The 24,236-nt window shown below is 41.3% G+C and overlaps 3 protein-coding genes across 4 annotated transcripts in view; 2 read left to right on the top strand and 1 right to left on the bottom strand.

Moving 5' to 3' along the window:
- Positions 1-74: 74 nt before the first annotated feature.
- On the bottom strand, positions 75-4,037 carry LOC310755928 (17-beta-hydroxysteroid dehydrogenase type 6-like). The gene is made up of 4 exons (XM_083599456.1): positions 3,710-4,037; positions 2,142-2,400; positions 1,466-1,623; positions 75-588 (listed from the first exon to the last, which is right to left on the bottom strand). Exons 1-4 carry the CDS (start codon positions 4,020-4,022, stop codon positions 371-373), a joined length of 948 nt encoding a protein of 315 aa, XP_083455582.1. The 5' UTR covers positions 4,023-4,037; the 3' UTR covers positions 75-370.
- Positions 4,038-11,074: 7,037 nt separating this feature from the next.
- Positions 11,075-24,236, top strand: part of LOC310758145 (uncharacterized protein) — a 42,545-nt gene continuing 29,383 nt past the window's right edge. Inside the window, exons 1-2 of the mRNA XM_083604075.1 lie at positions 11,075-11,125; positions 20,375-20,696. Of these exons, the coding sequence (XP_083460201.1) occupies positions 20,384-20,696 (313 nt within the window). The 5' untranslated portion in view covers positions 11,075-11,125; positions 20,375-20,383. The remainder of the gene's footprint in view (positions 11,126-20,374; positions 20,697-24,236) is intronic.
- The window catches only part of LOC310755930 (retinol dehydrogenase 7-like), a 54,021-nt gene continuing 41,433 nt past the window's right edge, over positions 11,649-24,236 (top strand). The window contains exon 1 of one of the 2 annotated variants that reach the window (XM_083599458.1): positions 11,649-12,083. The gene's annotated coding sequence lies outside the window, so the exon portion shown is untranslated. Of the gene's footprint in view, positions 12,084-20,127; positions 20,270-24,236 lie in introns of those variants that run through there. The other variant, XM_083599462.1, reaches the window with a different exon arrangement.

The raw sequence follows: 24,236 nt of genomic DNA, 5'->3' as shown, positions 1-24,236 counted from the left end.
CAAATGCCACATCAAACCAGTTTTTCAGTGGTGCATCTGTGTGGGTGTGAGAGAAATCCTTACTGAGTAGGACATTACATTGCAGCAGATAAATATTTTAATAGACTTCTACTCTAGAATTCCAATTGTAATGCAACAAAATACATTGTACATATAAAGATATAAAAGTAGAAATAAACTACAATAAAAAATCCCTGAGCACCCTACCATGGTCCAGCAAGACCTTCAGCAATTCTCAAGTGGTCTGTGGGAAGAAAAGTATCAGAACCACTGGTTTAGAACTTCAGAAAAGAGAAACAACGGAACATCGTTAATAGTGCAAAGACTTCCTTGGTTCATTTGGAGAACAGACATGTTTCTTCAGCATATTCTACATGGCTTGTGCTGGTTTGGGCCAGATGCATCTCCACAGGAAGTCAAGAATGGAGGCTGGCAAGTAAGAGAGAGGAACGTATAAGAGTTTGGCATCCCATCCTGGACAGTAGCGGATGCGAGGGGAGCAGGAGGTCAGGGCATGTTCTATAGAGTCCGTGACCGGTTGAAAGTTGCTGCTGCCGGTGAAGTGGCAGAATTTTAATAATTTGAGACCTGTGTGTGGGATATAGGAAAGAAAAGAAAACTTAGTGATGCAAAAACATGTATGTATTTATTTTGCATTTATTGATTTGATTTCTATGCTGCCCTATACCTCCACAGGAGATAGCCTAAATATTTTGGGTTCTGAAGGGATAGGTTAGCTTCTGGATTTCTCTGCCTAGGAGGTCTAAATCTAAGGAGGAGCATTTTCTGTTGCTTTAAGATGGAACCTTTTTCAACAGAGGATTAGACATGGTCAATCTGTGTTTCAGGCTGTAGGTGGGGCTTGAGAGTTGTATCTAGGTGAGGGTTGCCATACGCCGGGTTCAGGGGCAGGCAACCCAGGCTCTGTCTCTGTCTCGGGCAGGGCCGAATTTAGGCTTGATGAGGCCCTAGGCTACTGAAGATATTGGGGCCCTTTATATGTCCAGTTGTCCTTTGTCAACAACAAATTGTCACTGTTTTTTGTGTTGAATATATTCTATATGGTAATTTATGGAGCTAACAGGTATCTAAAGCCATTTGCACATAACAAAATAAGTATTTTATTGAAGTATTTTATTTTATTTGTTTTTTATCTTATATTTTGGAAATGTCCATCTAGGTTTTTTCCTTTAAAATTTTTTTGGGGCCCCAAGAGAGTGGGACCCTAAGCCATAGCGTGTTTAGCTATGGATTTGGAAACCAGCAATTTAGCCTGGTGGGTCGCAGGGTCTCTCTCTCTCTCTCTCTCTCTCTCTCTCTCTCTCTCTCTGTGTGTGTGTGTTCCACTGCAACAGTGTGACTTATTAGCACATGCTTTAATTGCAGGCTTTGCCGTTATAATAGTTGTGCGCTTTCACACATTGCAAACCAAACTGAATTGTTCCCCCCGCCCATTTCTACTCACTGCGCTCAAAGTAGCGCTGCCCATAGGCTTCCTTGATGTCAGAAGGGGCTTGGCTCCATGCATTCTTGTAGCTCTCTATCATGTTTGACTGTATGGGTGTTTTGAAACAACCAGGTTCAATAATGCTGACTCGGACCCCAAAAGGATGAATCTCTCGCCTGAATTGAGGAGGAAAAATCAAGAAACATGTCTTCCTACTGAACCAGAATAATAAGGAAGATCATGATTTGGCTTCCATGGAATAGAACATCTTTCCTTAAAGAAGAAGAAGAACAAGCAGAGGAAGAAGAAGAAGAAGAAGAAGAAGAAGAAGAAGAAGAAGAAGAAGAAGAAGAAGAAGGGAGAGAGGGAGATGTGGTGAAATGCAGCTTCCTGTCTTCTTCTGTCTTGAGGCACCAGGGCATTGTCTATGACCCGGCATCAGGTATATTCAGAGGCAGCCCCCAGGAGGTTGGTGCTTACAACTCTTGCTGGTACATTAAATTGTTTCCTCAAGAAAAAGAGCTGACTTAGGTGTGCAAACCCCTGCTGATTACTTGGTAAGTCTCTGGTGCAGTCCACATGTCCCAGCACCTGCTCTTTAGTCATTGCTGTCCTCTGCTTAAAACTTAGCTGGAGAAGCAGACATCCCACTAAAGCAAGGAGAAAGAGGAAGATACAGAACTATCATGTTTACCTCAGGATGTCAGAGAAGGCTTCCACGCTGTACTTGGATGCGGCATAGGGTACTCCAAAGCATGCCAATCGTCCCATCATACTGGACATGTTGACCACCCTCCCTCTGGCTCTTCTCACCAGGGGCAGCATGTGTAGCGTCATGTCAATCATCCCAAGAAAGTTGACGCCGATCATCTTTGCAACGCCATCTTTGGTCAGCCACTCACTGGGAGCTGATGGGGCACCAGTGCCTGCATTGTTCACCAAACCCCAGAGCCCTGTGTGAGAAGAAAAAATTATTCTTATTGTTCCAGGTTCCCACCTGCCCTAATAATTGGATATACACAATTCTTTGGAAATGTGGGTATATCTGCATTCTTGTGAGTGCTGTGTGTGTGTGTGTGCTATGCACTATATGCCAAGGATGACGCGCTCTCTCTCTGTCTGTATGTTTGCACGCAGATACACACAATGATACATTTCCCATTAATACTATATGCACTGCCAAGGATGACGCTGTTAAGTCAAGGCACCCATCTTAACTTCTCTCCCACACATCTTTTGCTCACTTAGTGCTTAGGATCCATGCACAGACACTCTTGCAACTTCAGTCATTGCCCTCTGTCAAATGAGCACAGCAGTAAAGTGGAGGATAGTATGGAGCCCTGGGCATCAAATTGCACAGTAGCCACCTGATTTCCCTGCATGCTGTCAGAGAATGGAGTCTGTTTTATAATAATAATCCGTGCAAACAAATGCACTGCTTTTCATGAAATATTTCCCATATTGTAGTCCAAAATTTTTTCCCCCACTCCCTCAGAAGGAGGTTTTTCCTTCTGCACCACAGCTAATGGATGCCATTTTCTCAACTCCTTTACCTTTGGCTAAGTCAAATTAGAACTTCAAACGAGGGCTGCACAGCCAGATAACTAATTACAATTGGAAATCTGCCTGTATTCCATTTAATGTTTGTTCTTTCTTGGCATAGAAGAAAGTTTGGCATAGAAGAGTAGATGTAGATATATAGAAGGAAAAAGAACCACGCACCTCACATTAATGAAAACACAACAATAGAGTCCTTTTCAAAACCTTGACATCCAAATATTGGTTCGTTTAGCAGATCTTTTTTATCTCCTTTCCAGAACATGCCTGTTTCTTAGTCCAAATTTTAATAATTTTGTGAACACAGGGATCCCCAGCTCATGAGACTGTTTCTGGAAGGTTCCCAGTTTTTGCCGTGGCCCCACATCTTGTTGCGGAGGGCAGATAATGGACGATCTGAGGGTGGCACAGCCTCCCCTACCCGGGGGAGGGGGGTCAGCAGGGCTAATTACCTTCATATTAACCTTGAATTACTGGCAAGACTGAGGGTTCGATCTCTTGGGAGGCAGCCATATCTCACGGCTGGAAACCAGAAGCCTGGATTAATTGTTTCTAATAGGTTTTTTGAATAGTACTTGTTCATTTGATATATGGGGAGTCACTTTGGCCACATTTTGTGGGAAAGTGGAATAAAGATAAGCAGATGATGATACAGATAATGCCTGGCCTGATCCAGAGCATTGAAACAAAATCACAAAAAGCTACCTTTCTTCCCCACTTGTTCTTTCACCCACTCTGTCGCTGCCGCCACACTCTCCTTACTGGTGACATCCAGAACGGTGGTTTTCAAGCGCTCTGAGGTGGCCTTGTCCAGCTGCTCTGCCCCCTTCTGCGTGAGACAGGCTGCCAGCACCCGCAGGCCCCGGGCATCCAGCTGCCTGGCAAGTAGGTTTCCAAAGCCAGAGTCACACCCCGTGATGAAGACATATTTCTCCGTCAGGTTCTCCACCATCTGTCTCTCCTGGTACCATCGGCGAAGGAAGTAAAGCCCCAGCAGGGCAGCCAGGTAGAGCCACATGGCTGAAACCAGCAGGGAAGATAACAGACAGAGTATAAGGGCCAAAGGCAGTCCTGGGCATCAACAGCAGGACAGCTAAAATCTCCATGGAGAATATGAATCATGCAGAATGTTATTGTGAAGAACACATATGTGAGGAATCCCCAATTAGATTTCCCAATATCTTTTTTATTTAGAAGTAGCATCAGGATCCACAGGCCTGAGTTGCTTTCAAACAAGGTCTCTATTGTGGAGTATCCATAATAAAAATGCACAAGTATGGTAGAAAAGTGCTTAATGTCACTTAAATAAATGTTTCATAAAAGTGCTATGAAATTCACTCATTCAAAAAGAACCTTCCCTTCTCTGCAGGTTAACACTGGAGCAGAATACTTAATCCACACATTCTTTAATGTTGGGTAGCTCACATACGCCAATGGGACCTCCTCTTCACTCTGAGCTCTCAAGAAGCATCTTCGTTCTTCCCTGGATCATGGTTTGTAGGCCCAGATTACTGCCAGGGAAAGCATAACCCTCTGGCTGTGGGCTGGCCACCCTTTTCTCTCCACTCTTCACTCTCTGTTCACTTCAGCTCCCCCCCCCCCCGGATTTCCCCTGTCTGCTTTCCTCTCCCTCAGGCTTTGCGCATTCACTTGTGTCTGCACACGCACACACATTAAATTAAGCCAATACAGTGGTACCTCTGGATACGAACGGGATCCGTTCCAGAGCTCCATTTGCAACTAGAAGCAAACGTAACTAGTGATAGCACATCTGCGCATGCACGCGCCGCTTCTCCCCGCTTCTGTGCATGCGCGTGACGTCATTTTGAGCGTCTGCGCATGCGCAAACGGCAAAACACGGATGTAATGAGCTCTGTTACTTCTGGGTTGCCGCGGAGCGCAACTCGAATGTGCTCAACACGAAGCGCATTCCACCCGAGGTATGACTGTACAAGATTAGGCAACACAGCCATTGAGCCATAGGTTCATCATCGCTGCCCTGAAAGAGTGTGCTGGTTCTTGCACAAAACTTGGTCCTTGCACAGATGTCAGAAGATGCCTTTAAACATAGCCATGAAAAATCAAAGACTGAACAATTATTTTTATGAGTTTCTTACCTCCTCTATAGAACTTACAACTGCTGGCAGTTGATGGAGTGTTGTTCCTGAACTTGGTGTCGTTTGTGTTACACAACTAATGCTTGGACTTTTAAACCTTCAGTCCAGAACTGTTGAAGGCCTTTTCCCATTGGCTGGGGGGCATGTACCAGTTTCAGATTTCAGATTTCTTCTCTGCTTCTGCCTCTGATGCCCTCTAGGTGGTACTAGGAGGGAACAGATGCTTCCAGTTAGGCTGGGCATGGAATATTTGTTCATTAAATTCAGAAAAAAGAGGAAAAATACAAGTACGTTTGCCCTTCTGTGTGTGTGTGTGTGTGTGTGGTGTGTACACACATCTACACACAAACACACACACACATTTTTCTTATGTTCTGAATATAAAAAGACACATTTATGGGCTTCTTATAAATGGAGAAAGGGAGAGAGAGAGCGCAAGAAAGAAAACAAAAAGTGGAGCTATATTTCCTGATGTGCACAATTGATTTGCTTAAATCGGAAAAACAACTCTTGATCTTGTATTTCTCATTGTATTCTCCAGTTCATCATATGACAAAATATGTCATATGTGTTTAAAAATCAGGTCAATAAAGAATGGGGGAAATACATGGATTATTTAAAAAATCTTTGCAGACATTTAACTACATTAGCAGGAAGAACACAACACAAGAAGTTAAATAATAACTTATTTGGAAACTAGAGAGTAACAATTATAAGGAACTATAGGGGAAACGTGGGTGGCGCTGTGGGTTAAACCACAGAGCCTAGGACTTGCTGATCAGAAGGTCGGCGGTTTGAATCCCCGCGATGGGGTGAGCTCCCATTGCTCGGTCCCAGCTCCTGCCAACCTAGCAATTCAAAAGTACACCAAAAAGTGCAAGTAAATAAATAGGTACCACTCTGGCGGGAAGGTAAACGGCGTTTCTGTGCGCTGCTCTGGTTCATCAGAAGCGGCTTAGTCATGCTGGCCACATGACCTGGAAGCTGTACGCTGGCTCCCTCGGCCAATAAAGCAAGATGAGCGCCACAACCCCAGAGTCGGTCACGACTGGACCTAACAGTCAGGGGACCAATTTATTCTCAATTTATTTACCCCAAAAGTATGCATGCTTAATTAGTGTTTGTAGTTTAACTTTGTCCCCACGTGGGGTTTGTTGAAATGCTCAGAGGAAATCTGATTGGTTCTTTCGAACACTGTGTGAAGGGTTCTTTTGTTAATAAAATGGCCTGGATGGGGGTGTGGTTAACATACTTCCTCCGAGAGCCTTGCCAGTCAAAGCTTCATGTCTTACCGTATTTTTCACTCCATAGGACGCACTCCCCCCAAAGGGGAAATGTCTGTATGTCTTATAGAGCGAAGTAAGCAAGAGCCGCTGCTGCTGAGCTGAGCCGGGGAGGAGAGAGGGAAGGGGATTCCGTCCCTCCCTCCCTCCTCTGTGGCTCGCTTTGAAGCAGCAAAGTGGGAGGGGAGCCGCTTACACTCATGTAAGCGGCTCCTCTCCCACTTTCCTGCTTCAAAGCAACCACGGAGGAGGGAAGGAAGGGGACCATGGATCCTCCGCTGCTCGTGGCTGCCGTGGATTCCCTCCTCCCAGGCTCTCTTTGAAGCAGCAAAGTGGGAGGGGAACAGCTTACACTCGTGTAAGCAGCTCCTCTCCCACTTTGCTGCTTCAAAGCGGAGGGAATCCGCTGCAGTTGCGAGCAGAGGATCCATGGCTCCGCTTCCTTCCCTCCTCTGTGGTTTGCTCGAAACAGGGTGCTGGGGTGCAGGGGGGAAAGAGGGCAGGAAATAGATGCTGGGCAGGAAGACACAACCACACTTTGACCACTGGAAAATCCACCTCAGCCTCCCCAGATTTCCACTGAGATGGCCAGGCTTATCTCGATGGCCATAAGAGCTGGAAACTTGCATGGGGTGTTTATTTAAAGACGAAAGCATGCAGACACGTGAAAGAAATCCTCCCAGGTTCCTGGACACAACCCACGCTTGATGTTCACACAGGTTACATGGATGGCATTGGCAACTGGAGGATTAGCATGGTTAAAGAGCAAGTCCTGGTTTCAAGCTTAAGATCAGCTCTTTCGTGGTGGCCTCAGATAATCCTTTGGCTGCAACGGGAATCCCTCCCTCCCTTAATTCAGTACTTTCCATTTCAATATTTCAATACGCCGGCATCAGAATCATGGCTTCACTTGTGCCTCTACCGCCGTTTGCGCCAGCCTCTGAATCATGGGACTCCTACCTCGCTCGGTTCGACTGCTACCTCCAAGCCAACGAGCTGATGGAAGTATCACAGGAGCATATGCAGGGCCTATTCCTCAGCCTCTGTGGGCCTGAGGTGTTTGAGACAGCCCAAGCATTGGTTGCATCTGTAGCAGTCCAGGCAACACCATGGGACACGATTCAAGAGAAGCTCCGCAACCACTACGCACCAAAGCCATCCAAGATTTCTGCCTGCCATGAATTGGTTCTGTTCAGTGATTTCGCTCAGTAATTCAGCTCAGTGATTCAGCTCAGCTCAGAGGGTGGCCGCATCTGGCTGTGCTCTGATGTCCATCGATCCCACCTTCGTCGCCAGTGTTAAGTTATGGGTGAACATATCAGACGACACAGCAATTCTTCAACAGCTCTTGTTTATTCACAGGCCAGGACAGAACTGAACTGAAGGGTTCAGTCAGCCTGCTTATATAGAGCTCCAGTAAAACGTAACTGTAACAATTTTCTAAAACTATCCAATCACTGAACGTCACTTTCGATCCCTTATTTGCATAACTATCTACAGTATCCCCCTGCTGGCCCAGGGTGAGAACTTCAGTACATAACAGTCATCTTCCAGATGTGCAAAGAACTACCCTCTCGACACTAAACGTGACAGCAAGCCTCACGCTCAGATCTGAAGCATAAATGGGAACCTAGGAAGCTGCCCTATAAGGAGTTGGACCCACTACTCCATCTAGCTTAGTAATGTCAACACTGACTGGGAGCAGTTTACCAGAGTTTCAGGCCTAGAGAAGCCGGGGATTGAATCTGTGGTGTTCTGCATGCAAAGCCACTGAGGTTACAGCTGTTCCCTTTAGAAACAAACTAAGATTGTAGTCCTCATGGTTCTGAAGAAAGGGCTAAGTTAAACAGGAACAGAGGGACCTTCCCTGTACCATGTCAGGACCCGTGAGCCCATTGGGCTCAGTTTTGTCTTGACTGATGGGCAGAGGCTCACCAGGGTTTCAGGAGACACACCCTCAGCCCTACCCGGAGAAGCTTTCAAGGACTGAACTTGGGATCTTCCCCATTGAGCTCTGATGGCTCGCTCCCTTCTCCTCCTCTCCTCCTCTGCAGGAGGCCTTTCTCAGCTTGTCGTTATAATGTATATATGTCAAGGGCTTTGAGATGCATATAAAGTCAGGCTCAGCATTATTAACTGGACTTAGTTAAGCCATGGTTCCTCTGCCTACCCTCCTCTGAGGCTCACTTTAAAGCAGCAAAGCGGACAGGAGCCGCCCGCTTTGCTGCTTTAAATAGTTTAGTACAACATTTGATTCAGAATGTTTTTGTGGGTGTTTTCCTCCTCTAAAAACTAGATGTGCCTTGTGGAGTGAAAAATACGGTATTTTTATCAGGGTCCAGTCCTTTTCCTTTGGCCTCAGAAAACAACTTTAAAAAGTATTAGAAACAGCTAAAATCAGTAAGGCAATGAATGGGGAAGGAATTCCATGGGGTCACCTTAATTCAGCCTCTGACAAGAGCTGCTACGATTTGCCAAATAACCTGAAAGATTATTGCTCTGTGCCTTTGACAGCAGCTTGTTCTGTGAAGTCACACAGTGAAACTCCATTTTGTATGAAGATAAATGTTCCTGTCTGATAATGTCCACTGATCAACCTGATTCAAAAAGCACAGATACAAGATATCATAATCAATGCTGCAAGATTTTAATTTTAACTGACAAGCTGTTGCAGGATTAGTCAAACCGATTAGTCAGCATTTGCAGTGTAGGAGAAGCCTCTGGAGTCATTTTGGATCTCCAGCAATACTAAGATCAAACATAGCAATGAAAAATCAAAGACTGAACAATTATGTTTATGAGTTTCTTACTTCTTCTATAGAACTTTCAACTGCTGGCGGTTGATGGGGTGTTGTTCCTGAACTTCTGTGTCCTTTGTGTTATACAACCAATGTTTGGACTTTTTAAGCTTCAGTCCAGACAGATTGGGGATCGGACCTTGAGCAAGTGCAATATGTGGTGCAGTGATGGTGAAATAAGGTATAAGCTGTTGGACGCTAATGCTGAGTTTGCACAATATTTGAGCTCAGTATTGCTTATGTCTATAGATGTAGATAGGATCACACTGTTCCTCTTTATTAAGCTATTCAGTTAATAAGCAGCTAGCTAGAGCTATTGTTTATACTTGTTTTAGCTTGCCTCTGCTCCAAGCAGCTCATTGCATAATGCAAAATTTCTCTTTCCCCACAATAACACTGTGTGGGAGGCTAAATAGAGCAGTGGCAACATAAAAAGTCTTCTAGGAGGAATTAGAAATATCCTCCTCCAAGTCCTCCCAGGGGTGTTTGTGCCTTCCATTCTGGAAGTCCGTTCAACTTCCAAAATGTTCGGAAAACAAAGCGTGGCTTCTGATTGGCTGCAGGAAGCTCCTGAAGCCAATCGGAAGCCGCACCAGATGTTTGAAAATCATTCCGGTTTTCGATTGCTTCTACTGCCTAAAAGTTTGAGATCCAAAGAACTCACTGCTGCCTCAGGATTACCAGGGCTGGGTGATTGTTGGGGAGGCATAACCATTGGAAATTACACAGTTGTCCAAATGAGCCAACAAGCTGTGGATGGAAAACAAGTCTAATTGCATATTTTAGGATCCTAATGAGAGGCAGATTTGGTCATCAGTACCTTAAGGAGAAGTGATTTATTATTATTATTCTGAACTATTGTCTGATGCAACTGAAACTGCAATGCTTTACCACTCATCTACTTAGGAAAAAAATACATTAAACTGTGGGACTTCAGACCAAATGGACACTCTCAATTTTACCTGTGGATGCTATCTGTCCAGATTTTAATTTGCTTCTGAACTAATTTTAAGATGTATTTTAACTAATTGATTGCCTGTTTTTATGTTCTTATGTTCTTTGTATACCATCTTAGTTTCATGATGTTAGCTGCCCTCAGCCCAGCTCCGCCCAGGGAGGGTGGGACACAAATAAAAATTTATCTATCTATCTATATCTATCTATCTATCTATCTATCTATCTATCTATCTATCTATCTATCTCTATCTATCTATCTATCTATCTATCTATCTATCTATCTATCTATCATCTATCATCTATCATCTATCTATCTATCATCTATCTATCTATCATCTATCATCTATCATCTATGTCATCTATCTATCTATCTATCTATCTATCATCTATCTATCTATCTATCTATCTATCTATCTATCTATCTATCTACCTATCATGCCATGTCAGGCAAGCTTTTCCCCTTTATCACTCCTTTCAGTTCTGAATGGTTTCAGCACTCCAAGTTATTGACACACACACTATGTAAACAATAAGCAAACTGACAAAAATTTAGCCATGTGGAAAGTTCTTTTCTTTGGCATCCAAAATAGTTCCAGATGTTCCTCATTTGATTTAGCTATCATAGGGAGCACTGGCAGAGGAAGAGGAGTGCGGGGGGAGTGTGCCGCCGCTGGCAGCGCAATCCCGGTGGGGTGCCATCACGGCTGCCCCCCTGCCCCAGCTGGCCACCACGCCCCCAGGACCCCGTCTACTCTTTGCCCCCCGGTGCTGGAGCATGAAGCTCTGCAACTGATAGGAAGAGATGCCCAGAAGGCAATCTTTCCCCAGAAGATTAAATCTGCCTCCTGTGTTGTTACAGGTCTAATATTTCATTAGTTTATTTCTAATATGCAGGTTGCAAATCATTCTAACCGCTCTTTCTGCACACCAGCAGCAGAAAGGAAACCTACTGGACCACCTCTCCTGGTATGCCCTGCGGAGGACCTTAAGGTCCATAAATAGCAACACTCTAGAGGTCCTGGGCCCTAAGGAAGCCAGATTGGCCTCAACCAGGGCCAGGGCCTTTTCAACACTGGCTGCGGCCTGGTGGAACGCTGTGTCTCATGAGACCAGGGCCCTGCGGGATCTGATTTCTTTCTGCAGGGCCTTGTAAGACAGAGTTGTTCTGCCTGGCCTTTGGCTTGGAATCAGCCTCACCCCTCCCCCTCCTTCCTTTTCCTTCTGTGATGGAACTCCTATTTGGGGACTTCCCTGACTTTTTTCTGGCCCATGTAGGACCAGTCTGGATAGTTGGCCTTGGTGAAGATTTGATGTTTTCTCCCCCTAAACAGTTTTTGATCTGGGCTTCCACTGAAATGAGGCTGCATTTTAAGTTGTACTTGAATCCTGTTCAAGTTGTATTTTAATCAATTGTTTTTATACCTGATGTTAGCCGCCTTGAGCCCGGTCTTGGCCGGGGAGGGTGGAGTATAAATATATATATAAATCTTTAAAAGTAATTTGTGGAGTCTTTCTCTATATATGTACTAGAATTCAAGCACCAAAGCAAGCTGGCCGGGTCCAGCTTCACCCTTCCTACTCTAGGTGAAATGTAATTTTGCAAGCACTCTGCCCATCTTTCTATCAGCAGGAGGGATGTGCTTCCGCAAGAAAGATACTCTCAACCCCAGGCTTTCTTCCTGCTCTAGACAAATGATTTATCTGCTCTATCCATACATTCCCTCACCAACAGATTTCACAATTAGTTTAAAGAAGGCATTTAAGTTTCGCCAATCCTTGCCAGAAGGGAGGAACTCCCTTTGCAGCCAGTGAAGTATGAAAAACAGCAGCAGGCAGATAAGGAGCAACTGTAAACCGGAGAAGGAAGCACTGCTTTTCCTGCCGCACAACTGAAGCTGAGAGCCTTTCCTCTAACCAGCCGCAGGTCTGTCTCTTCCCTTTTCAAAATAAAATAAAATACAAGAATGTATAACTTGCTGTTGAAATGGAATACACAGGATGAGACGGTTAAATCAGCTATGATTAAATGGGCACAAGACATTGGTCATGACATCATGTTTGCTGACTGGGAACAGTTATGGACTACCAGTATAAAGTTCACGGCATGTAATGCCTTAAGAGAGAACATTATGAAAATGATTTATAGGTGGTACATGACCCCAGTCAAGCTTGCAAAAATTTATCATACGCCCAATAATAAATGCTGGAAATGTAAGGAAATTGAAGGTACTTTCTACCACCTTTGGTGGACGTGCCCAAGGATCAAGGCCTTCTGGGAAATGATCTATAATGAAATTAAGAAGGTACTTAAGTGTACCTTTCATAAGAAACCAGAGGCCTTTCTCCTGGGCATGGTAGGCCAATTGGTGTCAAGGAAAGACAGGACGTTTTTTATGTATGCTACAACAGCAGCAAGAGTTCTTCTAGCAAAGTATTGGAAGACACAAGAACTACCCACGCTGGAAGAGTGGCAGACGAAAGTGATTGATTATATGGGACTGGCTGAGATGACTGGCAGAATCCGTGACCAAGGGAAAGAGACGGTGGAAGAAGATTGGAAGAAATTTAAAGTTTATCTTAAGAACTGTTGTAAAATTAATGAGTGCTAAAATGTCATGGGTAATGTAAAACAGAATTGCAGTGATAAATAATTGGGTAAGAGGAAAAAGATTAGAAACTGAATTACAAGTACTGAAATTAGGGGTTGCTGGAAAAGTTTAAAACAGGGATGCAGAAAAGGGAGGTTTGGGGAAGTCGTGGAAACAAGGTTCAAGAAAGAGAGGTTAAGAAATTATACGTGTTTACATGTTTGTCTGTTTATGTGTCGTCAATTGTTTATGTGTCGTCAATTGTTAGTTGTATTGTGTTTTAATATGTGTTGTAAAATCAATAAAAATTTATTATAAAAAAAAACCAAAATAAAATAAAATAAAAATTGTCCAGTAGCACCTTATAGACCAACTAAGTTTGTTTTGGTACAGTGGCGCCCCGCAAGACGAATGCCTCGCAAGACGGAAAACTCGCTAGACGAAAGGGTTTTCCGTTTTATGAGCTGCTTCGCAAGACGAATTTCCCTATGGGCTTGCTTCGCAAGACGAAAACGTCTTGCAAGTTTGTTTCCTTTTTCTTAACACCGTTAATACAGTTGCGACTTGACTTCGAGGAGCAACTCATAGAACGTAGTGTACATAGTAGCCTTTTTTGAGGTTTTTAAAGACTTTGGTAATTTTTTTTTTTATATAAATATTTATTCAATTTTCCAATTTTATACAAACACAAAAAGAAAAAGAAAAAGAAAAATATTAAAAACAAATCAATTTCGATAACAATTTTTCAATAACATGTTTCTTTGACTTCCTCATACCTCCCCTTCTTGTTTTCTAGTTCAACTTGTTAATCCAGCAAATCCTAATCTCTTAACATTCCTTTTAACTAACACCTTTTTTTCCAATCAACTTTTTAAATTTTATAACTTAAACAATACTAATCCCAGTTCTTTTTATCATAACAGCTAGAGACCACATAAGTTCAATCCAGCATCTTTCAAAGTTCATTAATTTTGCAATATTTCTGTAAATAGTCCTTAAATTTCTTCCAATCCTCTTCTGCCGACTCTTCTCCCTGGTCATTCTGCCGGTCATTTCTGCCAATCCCATACAGTCAATCAACTTCATCTGCCATTCTTCCAGAGTGGGTAGATCTTGCGTCTTCCAGTGCTTTGCTATAAGTATTCTTGCTGCCGTTGTAGCATACATAAAGAAAGTTCTGTCCTTCTTTGGCACCAAATGGCCGACTATGCCCAAGACAAAAGCCTCTGGTTTCTTCAAGAAGGTATACTTAAATACCTTTTTCATTTCATTATAAATCATTTCCCAGAAAGCCTTAATCTTTGGGCACGTCCACCAAAGGTGAAAGAATGTACCTTCAACCTCCTTACATTTCCAACATTTATTATCGGGCAAATGATATATTTTTGCAAGCTTGACTGGGGTCATGTACCACCTGTATATCATTTTCATAATATTCTCTCTTAAGGCATTACATGCCGTAAATTTCATACCTGTGGTCCACAACTGTTCCCAGTCAGCAAACATAATGTTATGTCCAACATCTTGTGCCCATTTAATCATAGCTGACTTAACCGTTTCATCCTGTGTATTCCATTTCAGCAGCAAGTTATACATTTTTGACATGATCTTAGTTTTAGGTTCTAGCACTTCTGTTTCTAATTTAGATTTTTCCACCTGGAAGCCAATTTTCTTGTCCAAATTGTAAGCCTCCATTATCTGAAAATAATGAAGCCAGTCTCGCACTTTGTTTTTTAGTTTCTCAAAGCTCTGTAATTTCAATCTGTCTCCTTCTTGTTCCAAAATTTCCCAATATTTCGGCCATTTGGCCTCCATATTGAGCTTTTTCTGGGCTTTCGCTTCCATTGGTGACAACCACCTTGGGGTCTTATTTTCCAGTAAATCCTTGTATCTGATCCAAACATTAAACAAAGATCTCCTAAGAATGTGATTTTTAAATGCTTTATGTGCTTTAACCTTGTCATACCACAAATATGCATGCCATCCAAAAACGTTGTTAAAACCTTCTAAATCCAAAATGCCTGTGTTTTCAAGAAGCAGCCAGTCTTTCAACCAGCAGAATGCTGCTGATTCATAGTAAAGTTTGAAGTCTGGCAGGGCAAAACCACCCCTTTCTTTTGCATCAGTTAAAATCTTATATTTTATCCTGGGCTTCTTGCCCTGCCAGACAAATTTAGAAATGTCTTTCTGCCACTTCTTAAAACAATCCATCTTGTCAACAATTTGCAATGTTTGAAACAAAAATAACATTTTAGGCAATACATTCATCTTTATAGCTGCAATTCGACCCATCAAGGAAAGCTTCAAATTTGACCATATTTCAAAATCTTTTTTCACTTCTAACCAGCATTTCTCATAATTATTTTTAAATAGATTCCCATTTTTAGCTGTCATATTAATCCCCAGATATTTCACTTTCTTCACCACAGTCAAACCTGTTTCATTCTGAAATTTCTCTTTTTCAAACAATGTCAAATTTTTCTCTAAAACCTTAGTTTTGGACTTGTTCAGTTTAAATCCTGCCACCTGACCAAATTCTTGAATTAATTTTAAAACTCTTTTGGTACTAGATTCTGGCTCCTGTAACGTCAAAACTAGGTCATCTGCAAATGCTCTCAATTTATACTGTTTGGCTCCGACCTGTATGCCTTTAACCAACCGGTCCCTTCTAATCATATTCAGCAAAACCTCCAGGACCGATATAAAAAGTAAAGGGGAAATTGGGCACCCTTGTCGTGTCCCTTTTTCTATCTTAAATTGTTCCGTAACCACATTATTTACAATTAATTTAGCCTTTTGTTCAGAGTATATTGCACTTATACCATTTTCAAAGCCTTGGCCTACCCCCATACCCTGTAGGTTCTTTTTCATAAAACTCCAAGAAATGTTGTCAAAGGCTTTCTCCGCGTCCACAAATATCAAAACAGCTTTAGTATTTATGTTCACATCTAACTTTTCCAAGATGTCAATTACATTCCTCAAGTTATCAGATATATGTCTTCCCGGCAGAAAGCCTGCTTGGTCCTTATGTATCTCTTCAGTCAATACTCTTTTCAATCTCTTGGCCAAAATATCAGCAAAAATTTTGTAATCCACATTTAATAGGGATATGGGACGGTAGTTTTTAAGTTGAGTCTTTTCAGTCTCTGTTTAAGTGTAATGTAGGCCTCTTTCCACGATTCTGGTGCCCTTTTCCCTTCCAAAATCTCATTGCAGACTTCCTTCAGAGGTTGGATTAGCCAGTCCTTCAAAGATCTATAGTATTTGGAAGTTAACCCATCCGGTCCCGGAGATTTGCCCAATTGCATATTTAAAATGGCACCTTCTATCTCCTGGCCTGTTATTTTACAGTTCAACAGTATTTTACTTTCCTGTGAAATTTTTTGTAATCCATTTGTTTTCAAAAATCCATCGATGTCCCTTTCATTCTGTGGCCCTTGTGCATATAATTTCTTGAAGTACTTCTGGAAACAATTTCTAATCTCATTTGGATTGTTTATATCTTTTCCTTCTACTTCCAGGTTTGTAATTGTGTTTAATTTTTGTCTTCTTTTCAGTTGCCAAGCCAGTAATTTCCCACATTTGTCCGCCGATTCAAATGTCTTCTGTCTCATTTGTTTAATTTTCCATTCTATTTCCTGATTCATCAATTCCATATATTGCGTTTGATAGATCTTTATTTCTCTCAGAATCTCTTGTGACTTCGGCTTAGCTCTCAATTTTTTCTCACCTTCTTTAATTTTCTCCAAAATTTTATCTTTTTTCTCATTTTGCCTTCTCTTTTTTAATGCATTCTGTTGTATCAAAAACCCTCTCATCACAGCTTTACTTGCATCCCAAATTACTCTTTTTTCCACATTTGTTGGCAAATTTAATTCAAAATAGTCTCTTAAAGTCTTTTGGGCCTTGTTGTATACTTCTTCATCTCTAAATAAGGTGTCATTCATCCTCCATCTGAAGGTGCCGGTTGTTATTTGCTTCATCTCCATCTTTACAGCATTATGGTCAGAGCAAGTTTTAGGGCAGATCTCCACTTTTTTAATCTTTGGTGCCATTCCTCTAGTAATCCAAATTTGGTCAATTCTGGTCCATGTCATCTTGGCTTCAGAGAAAAATGTTCCCTCTCTCTCCAGAGGGTTCTTAGTTCTCCAAATATCAATCAGGTCCATGTTGTCAGTCATTTCAAAGAAGGTTTTTGGTAGTCTACCATCTTTGGTGACTACCTGTTTTTGTGCCTTGTCCATATTAGTAGATACAACTCCATTCATGTCCCCCATCAGGATTATATTGTAGTCCATAAAGTCCATAAGAGTCTCATGCAACTTCTTGAAAAATTCCAACTTCCCCTCATTTGGTGCATACACGCCTACTATCAAAAATTTCTCTCCTTGAAACTGAATTTCAATTGCCAAATACCTTCCTTGTTCATCTTTGAGGATGAATTTCGGTGAAAGTTTCTCCTTTGCATATATCACCACTCCTCTCTTTTTGACTTTGTCAGACGAAATAAACTCTTGCCCTAATCTTTTATTAACAAGTATTTTCCTGTGTAGCCTCGTTACATGTGTTTCCTGTAAACAAATCAAGTCCAATTGTTCTTTTTTTAATATATGGAAAACACCTTTTCTCTTTCTAGGGGAGTTCAGTCCATTACAATTCCAACTTAGAAGTTGCAGAGACATGATTAATTAATTAATTTCCCCTCCCACTGCACCAAGTTGTTGTTCTTCTTCTGTCGGTGACTTGTCTCTCCCTGGACCGTGGCGTCTAGATAATAGATTTGCTATCTCCAAAAGTCCTTTTCCTGATACCGATGGGTCCTCACCAGATTCCACTTCCTTCTGTAGGTCCTCTTCGTGGTCTTTCAGAAACTTGTCCTTGTCGTTTACTGTCCTTATTCTTATTTTCTTTCCTCTATATTTAAAAGACAGGCCTTGGGGGAATTCCCACCTGAAGATTATTTTGTTTTTTCTCAACAGACCAGCCAGATCTCTATAGTAGGCCCTTACCTCCAAAATATGTTTAGGTATATCTTTGAAGATTTCCACAAAGGTGTCCTCAATTTCCAAAGTTCTTTGATAGTGTAAGTTCAAAATTTTGTCTCTTTCTTCCTTTGTTTTTAAAGTAATCAAACAATCTCTTGCTTTGTTCTTTCCTTGTCTTCTGCCAAGTCTAAAAGCACTCACTATCTTAAATTCTTCTTCCCCCAGGTCCTTTTGCCAAAATTGTGTCAATTCCTTTGTGAGAAATTCTGCCAGATTGTCTTTCTCACTTTCTGGCACGCCTCTGATTCTTAAATTCCTCTCCTTTCTTTGTAGATCTATCATAGACAGTGTCAAGTCATGCTCTTCTAACTTTTTATATACCGGTGGAATCTTTTCCTGAGCAACAGTTGCAATTTCCTTAGCCTCTTCAGCCAACTTTCTAGTTGAGGCCGATTCCTCCAGTAGTTTTTCAATAGACTGTGTATTGGAGTTCACCTTTTTTCCTAATTCATTGATACTTGAAGTATTCAAATCAATTTTTGCTGAAGCCTCAGCTACTTGTCTATTTGTCTCTTCCACCTTATTAGCCAATTTCTCCAAAGTTGCATCAATCTTGCCCAACGCTTGGGCCAAAAGGTCATCAGTTGACATAACTTTTGGTTTTACCTGTGGGGCAGCAGCTCCTACTGTGCCCGCTGCACCAGCTATTGAAGGCCTTCTCTGATGTGTAGTATCAGTCTTGTATTGTCTACCAGACCTGGTAGTTTTTTCCTGTGTCAACTCTGTTTTTTTATCATCTGCCATAACACTCACATACACTCCCAAGGCCGGTCCCACGCTTGGAGAGTTTGTTTTGAGAAAAAATTTTCCACAGCAGTGCTTATTAACTAGAATGTCATTGCAACATAGTCACCTCTAGGGGTCACAGTTCCAACTTCTTATTGCAACTTTATAACAAATAAAGTCCTGATAAAATCCCAGTATCTTAGTATCAAATTTTCAGTCCTAAAAGGTTACTTTAATTTCCAATGTAATTCTGTCCACACTGTATCCTTTGCAGAGCTGAATCAAACTTTTTTTGCTCTTGCAGTTTGACAGTTCCCTCTATTCGGCTTCCCTGTCGTAGGCAGTCCGTTCCCAGGTTTTAAAGTCAGCAGATATACTTTAAATTTTCCTTTCCTTCCAGGGCAAATATCTTTCAAACCTCTCCCCACTGTTCCTGCCAACAGAGGGAAAAATTTCCTTTTTGGTGCTGGATTTTAATCCTTTCAAAAACACGTCTTTCTCAGTCACAGCTTTACAGTCTCTTTGCTTTGATCTATTAACAGTCCAGAAAGGCAGACTTCCTGTTTTTACCTTTCCCGTTTCGGTGCCGAATTCTTTAAAAATTTCTTCCAAATGTATGTCAAAATCCTACTCACGGGTAGTTGTTTTCGAGTCCAATTGTGCAGTGAAGAAATCAGCGCTCTCCGACCCTGGCTATGCGGCTTCACTTCGCGGAGACGGGTAGACAGCTCTCAGCTCTGCACCGCTCACCCCCGGTCCGATCCAGAGCCTTTAAAAAGGCTACTTTGCAGCGGGGGGGGGCGCAAATGGAGCCCGCCGAGCCTTCAGTTCACAGGCTTCCCTGCCTGTGATTTTTTTCGGGTCCCCGCTTCGCCGTAGCGGTAGAACCCCAGCTCCACGAAGCCGATTTCCTCCGGAGATCAGAGGAAATCCGCCATTACGGTTGCTGGCGCTGACCGGAAGACTTTGGTGATTTTTGAAGCTTTTCCAAAACTTCTTTTGCAGCCATTTGGTAAGTTAAGCTTTTAAAACTTTTTTTGGGGGGTTTGGATTTTGGGTTGGGGTGTTTGGAATTCAAGGACTTGGTGTTGGGGAGGGGTTTGCAAGAATCTGGAAGCTTGTGGGGTTTTTTCCTGCATTTTTATGATTTTCTGTGACCATTGGGGCACTCTGCTGTTTTTTAAAAAAAATTCTGGGTTTGAATTTTGAAATGCTCTTTACAGTATGTGTGACTTTAAAGAGCACTTAATAAACTCTTGTTGTACCAAATTTGGCTTTGTTTGGACTTTTTTTTACCATAGGAACGCATTAATTGATTTTCAATGCATTCCTATGGGATTTCGTGCTTTGCAAGATGAAAAATTCGCTAGACGAAAAAATTCGCAGAACGAATTAATTTCGTCTTGCGAGGCACCACTGTATAAGCTTTTGTGTGTATATGTATCTGAAGAAGTGTGCAGACACATGGAAGTTTATACCAGAACAAACCTAGTTGGTCTATAAGGAGCTACTGAACCATTTTTTATTTTTTATTTTGACTGTGTGAGACCCAAACGGCTACCTACCTGAATCTTCCCTTTTCAACTTTAAAAGGCACATGCAAGTCATTAGGTTATCTTCTGATCAGCTTGCTAGACCTGTTTTTCTTTAACCTGCCTCTGCTCCAAGCAGCTCATTGCACCATGCAAAAATTCTCCTTTCCCTCAACAACACTGCAAGGGAGGCGAAATTCAGCAGTGGCAACATAAAAGGTCTCCCGCTGAGCTCTGCGGTGGAGTAGGGATTCGACTTTTGCCCCTCCAAGTCCTGCCAGGGGTGTGTATGCTTCCTAATGCTTGAATTCTTTTTCCCTGCAGGTTTCAGCCATGTGGGTCTACCTGGCTGCCCTGCTGGGGCTTTACTTCCTTCGCCGATGGTACCAGGAGAGACAGACGGTGGAGAACCTGACGGAGAAATATGTCTTCATCACAGGGTGTGACTCTGGCTTTGGAAACCTACTTGCCAGGCAGCTGGATGCCCGGGGCCTGCGGGTGCTGGCAGCCTGTCTCACGCAGAAGGGGGCAGAGCAGCTGGACAAGGTCACCTCAGAGCGCTTGAAAACCACCATTCTGGATGTCACCAGCACAGAGAGTGTGGCGGCAGCGATGGAGTGGGTGAAAGGGTGCATTGGAAGCAAAGGTGAATCTCTCTCTCTCTTTTTTTAATAAATGTTTATTAAAATTTTCCATCTTAATAAAAAAATCAAAAAAAGAAAAAACAATTTTTTTAAAAAAACACACATAAAGTTTACAATCCATATTTTCAATGACATATTTCCCTGACTTCCCCACACCTCCCCTTCTTGTATTCCAATTCAAATTGTTAGTTCAACAAGTTCTTATCCCCATTTTTTTTTATAAATTTTTTTATTGGTTTTTCAACACATATTAATAGACAATACAACACAATACATAAACAAACAAACATATAAACACGTATAATTTCTTGACCTTTTTTTCCTTAAACCTTCTTTCAGCGACTTCCCCATACCTCCCCTTTCTGCATCCCTGTTTAAAATCTTTCCAGCAACCCCTAATTTCAATTACTTGTAGCACTTTCTTTAAATCTTTTTTTTCTCATATCCAATTGTTTGTCACTGCAATTCTATTTTGCATTACCCAAGACATTTTAACACTCATTAATTTTACAACAGTTCTTAAGATAAACTTTAAATTTCTTCCAATCTTCTTCCACCGTCTCTTTCCCTTGGTCACGGATTCTGCCAGTCATCTCAGCCAATCCCATGTAGTCTATCACCTTGGTCTGCCATTCTTCCAGTGTGGGTAGTTCTTGTGTCTTCCAATACTTTGCTAAGAGTACTCTTGCTGCTGTTGTAGCATACATAAAAAACGTCCTATCTTTCCTTGACACCAATTGGCCTACCATGCCCAGGAGGAAGGCTTCTGGTTTCTTCACGAAAGTGCATTTAAGCACCTTTTTCATTTCATTATAAATCATTTCCCAGAAGACCTTGATCCTTGGGCACGTCCACCAAAGGTGGTAGAAAGTACCTTCAGTTTCCTTACATTTCCAGCATTTATTATTGGGCGTATGATAGATTTTTGCAAGCTTGACTGGGGTCATGTACCACCTATAAATCATTTTCATAATGTTCTCTCTTAAGGCATTACATGCCGTAAACTTTATACCGGTAGTCCATAACTGTTCCCAGTCAGCAAACATAATGTCATGCCCAATGTCTTGTGCCCATTTAATCATAGCTGATTTAACCGTCTCATCCTGTGTATTCCATTTCAACAGCAAGTTATACATTCTTGACAGATTCTTAGTATTGGGTTCCAATAGCTCTGTTTCTAATTTTGACCTCTCCACCTGGAAGCCAATTTTCCTGTCCAGTTTGAAAACTTCATTTATCTGGTAATAATGAAGCCAGTCTCTTACTTTTGACTTCAATTTCTCATAGCTCTGCAATTTCACTTTTCCCTCCTCATGTTCTATAATTTCCCAATATTTTGGCCATTTGGATTCCATATTAAGTTTTTTCACTTCCTTAGCTTCCATTGGTGACAACCACCTAGGGGTTTTGTTTTCCAACAAATCTTTGTACCGAATCCAAACATTATATAATGCTTTCCTAACAATATGGTTTTTGAAACCTTGATGAGTTTTAACCTTGTCATACCATATATATGCATGCCAGCCAAATCTGTTATTGAACCCTTCCAAATCCAAAATGTCTGTGTTTTCAAGAAGCAGCAGCTTTTCAGCCAGCAAAAAGCCGCTGATTCATAATACAGCTTTAAGTCCGGCAGGGCAAACCTCCCTCTTTCTTTTGCGTCAGTTAATATCTTAAATTTTATTCTGGGCTTTTTGCCCTGCCAGACAAATCTAGATATGTCTTTTTGCCACCTCTTGAAACAATCCATTTTATCCAAAATCTGCAATGTTTGAAACAAAAACAACATTCTCGGCAAGACATTCATCTTAATAACAGCAATTCGGCCTAGCAAGGAAAGTCTCAAATTTGACCATACTTCTAAATCTTTCTTAACTTCTGACCAACATTTCTCATAGTTATCTTTAAATAAATTCACATTCTTAGATGTCAAATTAATCCCCAGGTATTTCACCTTCTTTGCTACCATTAAACCAGTTTCACTCTGAAACTTCTCTCTTTCAGCAACTGTTAGGTTTCTTATCCCCAATTTTTAACCTTTTTATATTTAGTTCATTTAAAAAAAACCAAAACCAATTTTAACTTATAAACATCAATATTTATACATCAGTACTCATTCTTAAAACCTTTTTCAAAAGTCGACCCAAATTCCCTTCCACGAATTCCCCAATTTTCTTACTAATAACAAAACAAAATAAAAAAGCAGGTTATAATTATACACCCTTTGGATTCCCATAAAAAACACTGGAGCGATCCTACCACAATTTATTTTTTTTAATAAATGTGAATACTCATTCACTGTAAATGTGAATACTCATTACTATTAGCCCTCTTTGCTTCCACGAAAATAAAATTCCAATTTTCTTGATCAATCTTCCTATGTTTCAAAGTAATATCTAATTATGAATGGTGGCTATATAATAGTAAGTTGCCTCTTGGTTCTTTACTTTGTTGTATTGTATGTTTTGATTATTCTATTTTTTTTAATAAATGTTTATTAAAATTTTCCATCTTAGTAAAAAAATCAAAAAAGAAAGAAAAAAATTAAAAAACACATAAGGTTTACAATCCGTATTTTCAATGACATATTTCCCTGACTTCCCCACACCTCCCCTTCTTATATTCCAATTCAACTTGTTAGTTCAACAAGTTCTTATCCCCAATTTTTAACCTTTTTATATTTAGTTCATTTTAAAGAAAAAACCAATTTTAACTTATAAACATCAATATTTATACATCAGTACTCATTCTTAAAACCTTTTTCTAAAGTCGACCCAAATTCCCTTCCACGAATTCCCCAATTTTCTTACTAATAACAAAACAAAATAAAAAAGCAGGTTATAATTATACACCCTTTGGATTCCCAAACCCCACCACCCCCTTTCCTGGTTTCGATCCCCAACAAATGTCCATCAGTCTTAATCTACTATCAGCCTGGAGACCTCACATCCGAGGCTCTTAATTCTCTCTCAATTCCTCTCTGCCAGTTTTTTTGATAGTCTTTAGTATTAAACACCAGATCTCGGAGAAGCTCTGTCCCCATAAGGTCCATGTTTCTTCCAGCCAGACCTCCATACTTAAAAGTGGAACCCGAATCTTGTTTCTTACTCCTTTTAAGTCCAATTGTCCCGAAGGCTCCAACTTCCACCTTGATCAAATTTGTAATCCATAGGTCTTCAGATCTCCACATAAGGAGATCTCTCCATTCTTCAATCTCCAATTCAAACCAGATTTTCATCATCCAGTACTTATTTTCCTTTGTAACCATCATGTCAGGCCTCTGGCTCTCCTTTGTTTAATCAGATTTGTAATCCATAGGTCTTCAGATCTCCACATAAGGAGATCTCTCCATTCTTCAATCTCCAATTCAAACCAGATTTTCATCATCCAGTACTTATTTTCCTTTGTAATCATCATGTCAGGCCTCTGGTTTGATTTCTTATTTTCCTTTGTAAGCATCTTATCAGGCCTCTGGCTCTCCTTTGTCATTTGCAAAATTACAGCTCCTCCTTCCTTCTCCTCAGGAACAACATATGTCTCCT

The sequence above is a fragment of the Podarcis filfolensis genome, assembly GCF_964270895.1.
Source record: "Podarcis filfolensis genome assembly, chromosome: 2".
Lineage (NCBI taxonomy): Eukaryota > Metazoa > Chordata > Lepidosauria > Squamata > Lacertidae > Podarcis > Podarcis filfolensis.
This window is presented reverse-complemented; position numbering and strand designations above follow the sequence as displayed.

Excerpts from the sequence above, each read along its gene's own strand:
- LOC310755928 (XM_083599456.1), bottom strand. The coding sequence starts at position 4,022 with ATGTGGCTCTACCTGGCTGCCCTGCTGGGGCTTTACTTCCTTCGCCGA. Across the intron at positions 1,624-2,141 it reads GCCTTCTCTGACATCCTGAG|GCGAGAGATTCATCCTTTTG; the intron begins GTAAACATGATA and ends TCCTCAATTCAG. Across the intron at positions 589-1,465 it reads GCAGCGCTACTTTGAGCGCA|GTCTCAAATTATTAAAATTC; the intron begins GTGAGTAGAAAT and ends TCCCACACACAG.